Genomic DNA, 14,475 nt, shown 5'->3' on the forward strand with positions numbered 1-14,475 from the left:
GTAATGCTTACCTGTGTACTGCAGGGGGCACTGACATGTGTAATTCCCTATGCCATCCACACAGACACCCCCATTGACACAGTCGTGCTTCACACAATCATCTGTGTTCATTCCACACGTCAGCCCTTCAAAGCCGGAAGGACAGGAGCACCTGTGGTAGGGGGCAGAGGATGGAAAGGAGCTGGGAAAGCCTTTGGCCGCTGGTCAGAACCCTTATTCCACGAGGCTAGAGCTCTACTCTAAACCAGGCCCTTGTCAGAGGGCGAACAGGTTAGAGGGTAACAAGACCAGGCCTGCCTTTAAGGAATCCTCTGGCTTACAGTCTGATGGGGGAGACAAATAGAAGACAATGGCCCAAGGAGAAGTGTAATCATGATGGTGGAGGCTCTGAAGCCAGGCATGGGCAAAGAGCCCCTAACACCTCCTTACCAGCACATGGTCAGGCAGAGATGATGGACTAACCTCAGCAAGAGTCCCAACAGGGGAGGGGAGACTGTGAGCCCAAAAGGATGCATAAAGTCTGAAGTGAGAAGGTAGGACCTGCTCACCTACATTGCTCAAGTCTTTGAGGACACAGACCTCAGGGACAGAGAAAGAATGGAGCTGGACTGAGCAGTCGCTGGGTTGGAGAAGGTTCTTGAAGTTGGTGATTTTCTAACCAGGGTAGTCAATAGCTCAGGACATGTGAACTTTCCCAAGGGTCAGAGACAGTCGTCTGAGGAGCTCCCATCCAGCGCTTCAAACATCCCACAGGACTCAGAGACAGTGGAATAGCTGCCTCTCTCCTGTCATGCTCAGGTGGCATTCCGCCTAAGCAGGAGGTGGGGGCTGTGCCTCCAGGTGCCAAAGAAGGCAGCAAGCAGACAAAAATAACTGACAGGAGACTCCTGGAACTGAGTCTCTAACCGAACTGAAATGTTGCTGCCACCTGCTCAGGCTGGAGATTTTTGTCCTATAAACTGGAAGGGTTTCCAATAGCTGAGTGGCAGGTCCATGATGAATCTACTAATCCTGACAGTGGATTTATGTGAACAGACCTTCCCAGAATAAAATATTCATGCAAATAAAACAGCAGGGCAGCTGCTCACTCCTGTCATGCCCAGACCATCTGCGGACACATGGACCAGCTTACAAAGAAAACAGACACACTATAAAGGAGTTTGTCCCGGCACACATTACCTTACAGGTAATAGCTGCCGAATTTATAACAGTTACATTGTTTTGCATGGTATTAGCCATCTTACTGATAAGTGAGACACAAGAAACTATTTTTTTGTAATCGTATCTATTTGTGTTTTTGTGTGTAAGGGTGCATTGTCTGCATGTCTTTATCATGCCTGACTCCCCTGGAGGCTAGAAAAGGGCATATGGTCCTCTGAGACTGGAGTTATAGATGGTTGTGAACCAGCATGTGGGGTGCTGGGACTCAAACCCAGGTCCTCGAAGAGCAACCAATGCTCTTACCCACTGAGCCATCTCTCCATGCTCCAAAGTAATTTTAATAAAATACAATTTGGGAGATAGGATTTCCCTAGGTAGCTAGCTCACGCTGGCTTCAAATTCACAATCCTCCTGCCCTCGGACTCCTAAACCCTAGGATTACCTATGTGTACCACCAAATCCAGACAAAAGAGACGTCTAATTAGGAGCTCTTGGTGACAGGAAATGGAGAGGGACATCAGGCTTCAGCCCTCAGACTCTCAGTGGCAGATGTTCCTGGCATAGTCATTTCAGTGCTATGGGGGAGCTTGCTGGTGGCATTTTTAAAAGGCGCGCAAAGCACTCGGGAGGCCAAAGGGAAGCATGCATGGTTGAGAACTCCAGAGCAGCCTTGGCTATACAAGAGACCCTGTCTCAAAACAAAAAAAAAATTAATGAATACATACTAAAATGGCACCCCCGTTGCTATGCTCAAGAGGATACCACAGGAGGATAGGGATAGTGTGTGTAACCTAGTTGCTTTACTTTAAAATGGCAATGATATTTATGATGTCTATGATACTGTCTCCTTTGCATGAAAAAATAAACTTACAGTAAAAAGCAAATGTAGCTGTTGGTCTAAGAAAATTTGCGCAGGTGGTGTTCACGTCTTTTCTGGAGAGTGAGGCAAGTAAAGAGGCCTGAAGGTTCTATCACAGCCTTCTTCTGGAGTTCGATTTTGAGTTAGGGCAGAAAGTCCCCACTGGCACAATCTAAGGCATAAGGGAGGGGATCTCCCCTCTACCTGGTGCTATGGGCTGCCCGGCTGTTGGATAGGTAGGGCCACCCTAGCTGTCCCCTACGCCCTGAAGGTGCGTCCCAGCCCTGAGCAGGAGCTGAGCAGTGGACCAGGCAGGAAGCTTAGCCTAGGCTGCTGCCCGCCCCTGAGGAGGGCCTGCCTATTGTAAGGCTGCGTTTCCAAGGCAACGCTGGAGGAGAGGCACTTAGCGCTTTATTTTTTACATCTGGTAATTTGGGTCTGCAGAGGCAGGTTTGGCCATTTCCGCCCGCAGATTCAACATCATTTTCTGAAGAGCCAATTTGTTCAGTAGGCAATTTGTCTCCAGCGACTAAGTACTGTGCTCCTCAGGAAAGCTCTGGGAGGCCAGGGATGGGGGCTGGGGCTTCCTGGGGGAAAGCAGGCTAGTGGGGTATGTGTGTATGTGGGTGTGGGGGGTCTGACATCTGCCCTGGAGGGATTCAGATGTGCTATATGGTGAGCACAGCTATACCAAGAGCATGGGAAATGCCACGCCTAGTGGGACCCCTCCCTAGGTGGCCAGTCAGTGAGAGTTGTGTGAAGGTTGGACCCCAGAAGGAGTGACCAGGATGTGGCTTCACTTTGGTCATCTCAGCTGTTACACAGGGCTAGCTAAGGCCTGCATGGTCCCGGTACAGCCTCTAGAGACTTGTTCAGCTTAAAGTGGAAGCTCAGGAGGGTGTGTGGAAGTTTAAAAGAGTCTTAGATGTCCTCAACCATTTCGTGGCACTACCATGGCATGTGCTCTTTGGTTGTAGGTTCCCATGGTGCAGGAAGACACTCCTGGTACCTTCACCAGGAGGCAGCCCCAACCCCAGGCTCTCTTCTGTGAACCCGCACTGTCTGGTGCCTGCTGTCCTCTGGGGGCTTAGAGAACTGATGACCACTATTTGGAGCACAGGTCTATTCCCTCTACCGACCCTCATCTCTTGCACGAGGAGGCTTGGAGGCTGGACCCAGCAGCAGTCCCCAACCCCATCTCAGAGCTCCTTGGGAACTCACGTGAAGCCAGCATCCTCGCCCTCCTGGGCATGGCAGGTTCCCCCATTTCCACATGGGTTGCTGGAACAGCTGTCCAGAGACACCTCACAGTTTCGGCCCTGGAGGAAAAGTCAACGGTGAGGACTCCAGGGAGAGCCTAGGGGGTTAGCATGATCTAAGACAGAGCCTTTAGCAGCTCTGCTTGCCTGCCACAGGCTGCCTGCTCCTTTCATTCACTCATCCACCCATCCATCAACATGCCCATTTGTCTACAGGCAGGCTCTCCAGTGATAGGTCGGTCGGTCCACTCACACACCTGTTCTGAGCCAGGCGGGAAAGCAACAGGCCCAGCCATGCCGACCTGCCTCACAGCAGAGAGAACTCAGTTCCTCCAGCCTCCACCTACCTTGTAGCCACTGGGGCAGGTACACCTGTATACCTCAAGAGGGTCATTGTGACAAGTGCCCTGATTCTGGCATGGGCTGGACAAGCAGGGATCACACTTGGCCTGAACCGCCAGGCTGGGGGGACCTGTGGGAACAGGGAGAACGTTAGCAGAGGGAGGGGATGTGTGTAAGTGTGAGGTGCTACTGGGAAAGGTCCAGTCCTATGGAGAGATACCTTCCCAGGAGACATGCCTCACCATGAATTTGTGAGGGTCATGCTACATCCCCAGCCCAGTTTAGCTCTGCAGCTGCAGAACCTGCTTCAATAAAGGGTCACTGGAAGCCTCTGACTCACATGTAGCTACGAGAGCCCATATGAACACCGCAGGGCTCAGTAGGCGGAAACTGTACACAGTGGTTAGGGTCACCCTAAGGCAGAGAGTAGCAAAACCATGATGGCTAATGGTTCCTGACTCTGCCCTTCACACCCTCAGAGGCAGTCACTCCAGCCTGCAGCCTGCTCAGTAGAGAGGGCTCTGTGTGCCTGGGCTTGGCTCTGCAGGGAGTCTACATGGGGGTGGAATGTACATGCCTTGAGGTTCTTTCTCTTCGAGTCTAAAGAGGAGAGAACCTACCCTGCTACCTTCTAAGGCTCCTCTCCAGACCCCAATCACTGGCAAGATAAGGCAGCCTGGCAGTAATGGTACCTGGGTGCCGACCATAAGGGACGCCAAAGTTTTGTAATCATGAATAGAGACGGGCTGGAGAGATGGCTCAGTGGTTAGGAGCACTGACTGCTCTTCCAGAGGTCCTGAGTTCAATTCCCAGCAACCACATGGTTGGTCACAACCATCTGTAATGGGATCCGATGCCCTTTTCAGGTGCGTGTCTGGAGACAGTCACAGTGTACTCAAATAAATAAAAATAAATAAATCTCAAAAACCATTTTTAAAAAATGAATAGGGAAACCTGGCCACTCAACTCAGGCTCCCTCTGAAGGATCCTTCTAGAAGAGGTAACATACCAGTTCTGCTGAAGAGGCATGCCCTTGAATAGAAAAAACAAAAACAAAACCAAGACAAAACTGCTTTCTGTGGGACAGAGGCTGCCAGAGGGATTTCCAGACACAGATGTGTCCGTTTCTTAACCCATGTGAGTGAACTTGTCAGTGAACATGCATCAGGCTCTTCCCTCGTGCCTGTGTACTCTCCAGATGCTGTCATAAAATAAGTACATAGAATAAATACAACTCAGTGCCACCCTGCCATCGTGTAAATGCCATGCACGTGTTAGCATAGCTCAGCTTGCTCCTGGTAGCCGCTATAGAGTGGGCCCTTGGAACTATTACTGCTGTGACAGCTTCCTGCACAGAGGGTGGCCTGGGCCTCCTCATTGACCTACAGCTGTCAGTTTCATTTCCCATGGCAGTCTCTGAGCTTGCAGAGGGCAAGGGCCATGCCCTGGGCTCCCCAGTTAATCAGTCCCTGAACAAGTATTTGTAGATGCTGAAGGCAGGGAGCCTGGGCACAGACCACCGGTCACACCCTGATTCTGTGTGCTGCAAACGTCAAGAAAGCACCAGCTGGTCCTGTGGCCCCACCAGTGGCAGAGGAGGGTTCCAGCTGTTTGTCCAGCTCAATGCCTATCTTAAGGGAAGCCTGGGAGCTTCAAAGCTGCTATTTTGATTTTTCTTACATAGCCAGAGGGCAGAATCTAAACCTTAAAGGCCTGGGGTTTTCTGCCTACCTTTTTTTGCTTGTCCGATGTCGAGACTGGAAAGCAGCCATCCTAGTCAGCAGAGCCTCAAGTCTATCATCTGACTCTCCTAGCATGAGACCCAGGGACCCAGGAGTTTCTGGTAGACCCTACCAGGACTGGGCAAGTCCTGTGGTCCCTGGCACACACCACCCCTTCTCTCATGCCCCTGGGCTCACCTTGGCATTCAAACTTCTTGGCAGGTGTGGTGAGCAACAGTTTGCCCTCCATCTCTGGGGGTCCAGCACAGCGGGCAATGCCAGGTTCCTTGTAGCCAGTCTTCACCCAGCTGGAGAGCCATCGGAGGTGGCAGTCGCAGTACAGGGGGTTGGCACCAATGGCCCTGGGACAGGCAGTGGAGAAAAGCAGGCGTTCTGATTTCAGAAGCTCTGAGTCACTGGGGACGCAGGTCCCAGGTCACCCCCATGCTCCATTTTAAGCCCTTTGTGTGCCTCATCTTACCTAGTCCCCACCACGCCCTGTCTTCATATCTGCACAAAGAGACTTAGACTGAGTAACCGGCTTAGAACAAAGGAAGCGGGGAGACGTGGTTCGGAACCATACTGCCAGGGGTAGAGGCTCTATACTGAGAGCCTCCACAGTCATGGGGGAGAAGGTGGCTAGCATTTATCCCTGCACAGAAGTGGCCACTGCTCCTGCCCTTACACATCCAATGCTATCATTAACTCCACATGCCAAGCTTCTTGAAATTTTAAGATGTGGAACTGAGCATCAGGTAGAATATGGAAGTTCCCTGGGGCCACACAGCAGCAAAGAACAGCCTCTGGGTCTGACCCCCGAACTGCCTGACCTGGTAGCCCATCCAAGTTTGTTTTTCTTTTCATTTTCAGTTAAGCAAAGACGGCAAGAATACATTCTTACTTGCAAACCTCTTTCAAATGCTGCAGGTCGCTTTGAATGCTAGGTGTCATGGAAACAGACACACACACACATACACATACCACACACACACACACACACACCACACATACTACACACACACACACCACACACACCACACAGCACACACACACACACACTCACACACACACCACACACCACACACACACACCACACAGCACACACCACACACACACTCACACACACACTCACACACACACAGCACGTACCACACACACACACACACACCACACACACATACCACACAGCACACACCACACACACACACACACACCACACACCACACATACTCACACACACACACAGCACACACCACACACACACCACACAGCACACACCACACACACACACACCACACACACACTCACACTCACACCACACACCACACATACTCACACATACACACACAGCACACACCACACACACACACCACACAGCACACACCACACACACACACCACACAGCACACACACACACACCACACACCACACACACACTCACACACACACCACACACCACACAAACTCACACACACACACACACCACACATCACACACCACACACACACAGTACACACCACACACACACAGTACACACCACACACACACACCACACACACACACACTCACACACACACCACACCACACACACACACCACACAGCACACACCACACACACACACTCACACACACCACACACACCACACACACACACTCACACACACCACACACACACTCACACACACACCACACACACACACCACACACACACACCACACACACACACACTCACACACACACACCACACACCACACACACCACACACACACACACACACACACACACAATTTCTGTTTTGTTTTGCTTTTGTTTTTTGGAGAAAGGGTCTCACTATGTAGCCTTGGCTGGCCCGAAACTCGCTATGTAGAAAAGGCTGTCCTTGGATTCATAAAATTTCTGCCCGCTCCTGCCTCCTAAGCACAGAGATTAAAGCTGTGCCACTGAACTACCTCAGGTTTTGTTTGTTTATTTATTTATTTATTTTTTGGTTCTTTTTTTCGGAGCTGGGGACCGAACCCAGGGCCTTGCGCTTCCTAGGTAAGCGCTCTACCACTGAGCTAAATCCCCAGCCCCGTTTGTTTATTTTTTAATGGCATAGTTCAGTGTTACTGATGGGAGTGCAAACCAGTATAACTCCAATTACAGATGCTTAAGGCCCAGAAATAGTTTCTGAAAGTTTCTCCCACAGACGCATATACCGACACGTGTGAGAATGTGGTTTGTAGAAAAAAGAAAAAAAAGCCTGGTGCTATGATCTGAATGCTCCCAAAATGCATGTTGAGACTTTTCATCAGGCCAGTGCTGAAAGGTGACCTTTAAAACATGTTAAGGTCAGGAGGGCACTGGGCTTACTCCCCCAGAAGTGGGTCAGCTGTGGCAGGAGTGCATGCCTGATGCCTCATTGCCACACATGCGTGTCTCGTGACTGCTCAGTCTTCCCTCGTGCCATCTTATCACGCGTGTGCCTGGACTTCCAGTCTGCCACAGCAAGGTTAAAATAAGCGCCTCTTACAGTCATTTTTCCAGTCTGTAGCTACAGACAATGAACCAGGAAACGGCAGCTGTTCCTCATCAAGTAGCTGCTTAAATAAACTATGCCATGCTCTCGGTCTGCAACTGTCCTCCACAGAGGAACACAGGTGTCACAGTTACCCAACTCGCGTGCGCGCGCGCGCGCGCGCGCGTGTGTGTGTGTGTGTGTGTGTGTGTGTGTGTGTGTGTGGCCTTCCAGGCCTTCCCCACATGGACGCATACGGTTCCTATCTATTGTGCATCACACCCAAACAGCTTGCATCTTGTCAGCAGACAGCAGGCCTTGGAAACCTTCCAGGTCGGCATATAGGAATCCGTCTCATTTTGCCAAAGTGCTTTCCAGCATCTCTGGGAAGAATAGACACCCTGCGGTTTAATGGATACTTTCCCTGTTGCTGGACACTCCGGCCGTTGAGATGGCTGTGAACGCTCTTTTACCCACGGCTTCCTGAAGTGTGAGCGTTCCTCTAGAACAGATGCTTATGAAGGGAATCCAGGGGACAAGAGTGGATGTCACATGACCAGGCTGTCCCAGCAGGCTGTGCCGGCTTCCATCGGCCGGCATCCAGGGTCACGCCTGAGCTCTCACATCTGCACCTACCTGAGTGCTGCCAGCTGCCCAACCCTGTAGCAGTCCTATGACAAGCTCAGACGCATTCCCTGTTCCCACAGGAGATATAAAGACAGGATGGGAATACAATGGAAAGAAGAAGCTAGAGGGTTCTTCCTTTCAATAAATAGGAGATTAGCACCTGTAGCACCATCCGTACCAACCGATTTTAAAACCCCAAGGTTGTGTGAGGCTAACCAGAAGGGAGGGGTATGTTCATCAGGTCACCGGATATCCAAGCCACTCCCCACCTGTTCTGGACTGCAGAGGAAGTGAACCCCAAGACGGGTACAGCCTGTTAGAAGTGGCTAATGGCTCTGGACAGGAATCTCCCCAAATAGCACAGCTGACGCTGTGCGATCTTATAAAACAGGCTGAGCAAGACTTGGGCTCCAGCCTACCACAGCTGCTCCCCACCCGGGTGACCTTGGGCAGTTCCCTTAACATCTCCCGGGCTCACTTTATGATTCAATAAAGAGCCTGAGATCAAGAGGGGAAGAGAGACAAGCGCCGATAACCTGGAATGGGTGCCGAGGGACTCAGTACAGGTCAAGGAAGGAGGGCAGGTGCAACCTTGAGGTGGATTTAATTTTCTATCCTCGTGTGCTGACAGCATCCATCCTGGCTAATGGGCCGAGCTAGACGCCATCGTCTTCCCACATCAGCGCGGGCGCTGACACACAGAGGAAGGTCTGAGGCAAACTTCAACGTGTAAAAACAGACTTCGTAAGAGTACAGAGAGTACGGGGCTGGGGATTTAGCTCAGTGGTAGAGCGCTTACCTAGGAAGCGCAAGGCCCTGGGTTCGGTCCCCAGCTCCAAAAAAAAGAACCAAAAAAAAAAAAAAAAAAGTACAGAGAGTACATATTACAGTGTATGTATTACAGATATAAGGGTCTATTTGAAATCTCTACAAGTGCCATATTATTTTTCAAATTACTAAACAGTGCAGTGTCTCCTGATCATGGCATTTAAAAGCTGAATGTAGACTCTGTGGGGGTAAGCTCCAGGTCAGTCATGAACAGGATCGTGATAGAAAGAGCGCTCAAAGCATCTGAGGTCATCCGGCGCAGGGGGCCCTTGACGGGACTCAGAGCTTCAAAAGCTCACCACACACATCAGCAGAGCTGCACCTAGGAGGTGAATGTCCCTTCCTAGTTCGTCCCCCAAAACCACAGGGCCAGTCTCCCACAAGCCACTCCAAAGCATCCTAGCTCATCCCGCATGAGGTTTCTTGTTTCTGTCCTGAGCAGATGTCAGTACCTCACAAAACGCTTTAAGCTTCCACTTGCCCAAGGCTGGGTCTTCCCAGTTGAGGACGACCACCCCCTCTCTGGTAGTTCCTACAGCTCCCTTTCTCCTCAGAACCATCTTGCCCAATGGAAGCTAATGTGAACCACAATGCATATGTTTTTCTTTTCCTTCCTTCTGTCCTTCCTTCCTTCCTTCCACCCTTCCTTCCGTCCTTCCTTCCTTCCTTTGTTGTTGTTGCTACTGTTGTTATTTGAGACAGGGTTCCTCTGTGTAGCCCTGGCTGTCCTTGAACTCACTCTGTAGACCAGGCTAGCCTCAAACTCAGCGATCCACCTGCTTCTGCCTCCTGAGTTCTAGAATTAAAGGCACATTCCATCATGCCTGCTATAACTTACACATTTTAATCAAATGCTTTTAAAAAAAAAATCAGAAGTCTAAGGTAGGAAGACCATGAATTTCAGGTCAGTCTGGCTATGTAGTATGATCCAGCATCAAAATATTAACTAATTAGTTGAACTTTTTAAAAAGTAAAGACAACTGAGAATGTATTGGGAAGTGGAGAATCGGCAGGGCCAAGGGAGACATAGCTGGGGTGGACAGCAGTTAGGCTCTCTTTCAGCCCAAAGAACTGTGGGTTGGGAACACACTCAGGCGAGATTATAAATAACCCCGTGTTGTTGGTCTTTGGTGTAACTCGGGCACACTGAAACATTAGCTGTCTGCTCTGCTCTGCCAGCTCCATTAATAGAGCCTGAAACAGTCTCTCCTGCCTGAGGCCAGAATAGTTCAGGCTGTAAAGCCCTGTCCCTGCCCAAGCCACTCGTGGGTGGGTTTTCTATGTGTGCAGTGCCGTCTACATCCCCTGCACTCAGAGGCTGCAAAGGTGGCTTCTTGAGGACAGGAGCCATTAACTCCAGAGCTGGACCTGACACTAGTCACCAAAACCACAAGCTGTGTCAGTCAGCATTAACTGGATGAGGCCTGCCAGCACAGGAGAAGGAGGCAAAATCCTTCAGCGTAAAGGAATGCCGGAAGAAAACTATCGCCCATCCTAAAATAGAATTAACTTCATTTGAGTATATTCCCTTCCAGCGTGCCTGCCTGCCTTCCTCCCTCCTTCTTTCCTCCCTCCCTTCCTCCCTCCTTCCTTCTGTCCATTGAGACAAGCTCCCATTAAGCAGTCCCCGCTGGCCTATAACTTGCCCAGTACTGGGAGTACAGATGTGCACTGCTATGCATAGCCCCACCAATTTTTTTGTGTTCGTGTTTGCATCGTGTTAATTATTCTGCCTGTCATCAAATATAGATTACGGTGTCATATGGTCATTAACCACTCACTATTGTCTCATACAGGCATGGCGTGATGTAATGAATCATTTCTTTTTTTTTGTTTGTTTGTTTTTTTTTTATTTTTTTTATTTATTCATTTATTATATATAAGTACACTGTAGCTGTCTTCAGATACACCAGAAGAGGGCATCAGATCTCTTTACAGATGGTTGTGAGCCACCATGTGGTTGCTGGGAATTGAACTCATGACCTCTGGAAGAGCAGTCGGGTGCTCTTAACCGCTGAGCCATCTCTCCAGCCCGTAATGAATCATTTCTACTCAATTTTCACACCCACTTCTCAATGAGCGTTGACATCTAGCTCCCTAGTCTATAGAAGAATAAAGGCAGCGAAATGCAGGGTTGTTGCAACGAAAGACAGCATTGAGGAGATGTGGCATGAGCCATGACAGGGACATGTAGCCTTTTGCCACTGGACTGCAGGTCAGACATCTGAGCTGGCACATGCCTTCTGATGGATACATGGGAGATGCTCTAGTTTGGACCCTGGCCTTGCCTCTTCCTTTCTCTTTCTTCCCAACTATCACGAGGTCCTTATCATGATGTGCAACCTTACCATAGGCCCAAAAGCAACATAGTTCGTCAACCATGGACTGAATTCTCTGAAGCTGTGAGGCAAAATCAATGTTGGTCATCTCAGGTATGTTGCTATGGTAATAGAGAAGTGATGAACATTAGAGGATGGGCGGCCAACAGGTGAATGACCTTAACTGATTTCTTATGGAATCGATCTGGTCTCAGGTTTGATGGCACCCCCACCCCCAAAGACAGCTATCGGGTCAAAGTTGGTTTTTACGGCTTCAGGTTTGTTTGTTCAGGGTATGTGCTGTCTGAACCTGGCAGAGAAAGTGGGGGACAACGTTGAACTCATTGGAACAGGAGAAGACTTCCTGTTGGAACACCGTTTGCACAGGCACTAAGATAACAATTAGCAAATGGGACCTGAAAAGCTACTGTAAGGCAACGGACAAAGCGGCAGCCCACAGAATGGGAAAAGAATGTTTACCAACTACTCATCTGATAGAGGGCTAATATGTAAAATATAGGAACTAAAATAAACCAACCCAATCAAAAATGGAGTGCAGCTCTTCACAGAGAATTCTCAACAGAGGAATCGCGAATGGCTGAGAAACACGTGAAGAAATGTTAACCCTCCTGAGTCATCAGGGAAACGCAAATCGGAACCTACTTGAGAGTCTATCCTACACCTGTCAGAACGGCTGAGATCAATAAAACAACTGACGGCTCATGCTGGCGAGGATGCAGAGCAAGGGGGGTCGCTGCTGGTGGGAGCGTAAACTTGTACAGCCTGTGTGAAATCAATATGGCAGTTCCTCGAGAAGATGGGAATCGATATACCTCAAGATCCAGCTAGACCACTCCTGGGAATATGCTCAAAGCACCCCTCATCCCACCGCAAGGACACTTGCTGAAGTATGTTCACTGCTGCCCTATGTATAGCAGCCAGGAGACGGAAACGACCTAGGTGTCCCTCAGCAGATGACAGGATTAGGAAAATATTTACACAGTGACATATTCCTTAGCCATTTAAAAGAATGAAATAAATCATGAAATCTGAGGGAAAATGGGTGGAACCAGAAAAAAAATCATTCTGAGTGAGGTAACCCAAACCCAGAAGGACAAATATGGCAACGTATTCTCTTATGGGTGGCTGTTCAGTCAGTGAGAACCAAACTGCGATCCCCAGGACCACAGAGGTTAGTGTAGGACTAGGAGGGGACAGACAGAACTCCCTAGGAAATGTACGTAGAAGATGTAGTTATGGATGGGGGACAGGGTCTGGAACAGGAGGATAGAGTTGGCACAGGGAAGAAAAAATAAAATGGGAGAGGACATGGGAGAGACAGCTACAATTAAGGACCGTTTGAGAGGTCATATGGAAACATAACTGTAGGATGGTGACAAACAGCTGAAGGCAGGTACAAGATAGAACGAGGCCTGTCATTGGACGAGAAGGAAGGATGGGTGGGAGAAAAGTTTGAGGGAAGAGGAGGAGACTGGAAGAACGGAAGGAGACTGGAGAGAGGAAGTCGCCGAGAGAACATGGAGGCGGATGTTAAGATTCCACTGTGTATTTACAGGTTGTTATGAATGTTCTTAAGGGATGACTGTGTACAGGGCTTTGTATGTTTAGGTGGCAATTATATCTTATCAATTGCACGGAGCCATATTGGATTTGGGCCTAGCCACTTTTTGACTGCATGGTTCAAAGTGTCTAGGTGACTCTGGACTGTTTGGCCACAGAGACTCACCCCTAAGATGACTGCCATAAGTCTTAAGATTGTTGAATGAGAGCCTCTCCCATGAATTTATGGCACAGGAAGATAACATTCAAGGGATGCCTCAGCTCCCTTAGCAGATACCTGTTACCTTCTACCGCCTGACCTCTTTGCCTCCAGCTATCACTACCTATATCCGCACCTCCCCCTCCTCTGTGTTTCACAAAGGACACTCCCCCTACCTGAAAGCCTTAAAAGCTGTAACGTTCATCCCAATAAACGAGACCTTGACAACAGAACTTTGCTTGGTCTCCTTCTTCTCTTCACCCCCATTTTGGCCCACAGGTAGAAAGCCTCTTCGGGACCCTGAATAACTGGGTCCCCGCTATCAATTGGATCAGAGGTTATTGTGTTGTGTGCTCTTTCTTGTGGCGATTTAAGTTCAAGAGTGTGTGGCGGCTGGGACATTAAGCCGCCATAGAATTGAGATGAATATTTCTGACATGGTGGCACCCTGCCTTGGGAACTGGATGGATAGAGACATTGTTGCCAGGCTCAGAGAGAGGCCATTGGTAGTGCGATATGGGATGGAGCAGAGCGGGTGAGAGTCTTTGCTGACTGAGATTAAGATATCAGCTATCTTGGGGCACTGAGGGGCCAGACCTAGTGGGGGGTAAAAGACAGCATTTTATATTTTATAATTTTACAACAACACCTAACAAGTAGAAGCTTCCTAAAATATATACACGTATGAAGGCAATACCTGTGTTAACCTCACTCTGACTTTACATATTAAAATATGGGAAATATGATTCTCAGAACCAGGGACATCCAAGATGGTTGAGGGAACATTGAGAGAAACACTGGGATATGAAGGTTCTCTGATGCCTGCCCACTCATGCCCTGGGTGTGGAGTGGGCTCAGAGATAAATGGCCAATGTGATCAAGCCACAGTCCATGTGCACGCCACAGCCAAAAGTACCAAGAAATGCCAGGAACGTGTCTTTTCTTCAAAGGCCCAATCTCTAGGGTTGAGGACAAATCTCTTCATTGTTTTATATATAATACATGAAAATAAACCTTGTCACTTTTAATATATTCAGTGTAAAAGTTGGAAATGCAGACTGTACCCAGCCCCAGGCAACCATC

The 14,475-nt window shown here is 49.3% G+C and overlaps 1 protein-coding gene across 1 annotated transcript in view; it reads right to left on the bottom strand.

Moving 5' to 3' along the window:
• The window catches only part of Slit1 (slit guidance ligand 1), a 148,560-nt gene that overhangs the window by 12,635 nt on the left and 121,450 nt on the right, over positions 1-14,475 (bottom strand). Inside the window, 4 exon segments of the mRNA NM_022953.2 lie at positions 12-151; positions 3,242-3,339; positions 3,627-3,751; positions 5,541-5,704. Of these exon segments, the coding sequence (NP_075242.1) occupies positions 12-151; positions 3,242-3,339; positions 3,627-3,751; positions 5,541-5,704 (527 nt within the window).

This window comes from Rattus norvegicus, chromosome 1, assembly GCF_036323735.1.
Source record: "Rattus norvegicus strain BN/NHsdMcwi chromosome 1, GRCr8, whole genome shotgun sequence".
Taxonomy (NCBI): domain Eukaryota; kingdom Metazoa; phylum Chordata; class Mammalia; order Rodentia; family Muridae; genus Rattus; species Rattus norvegicus.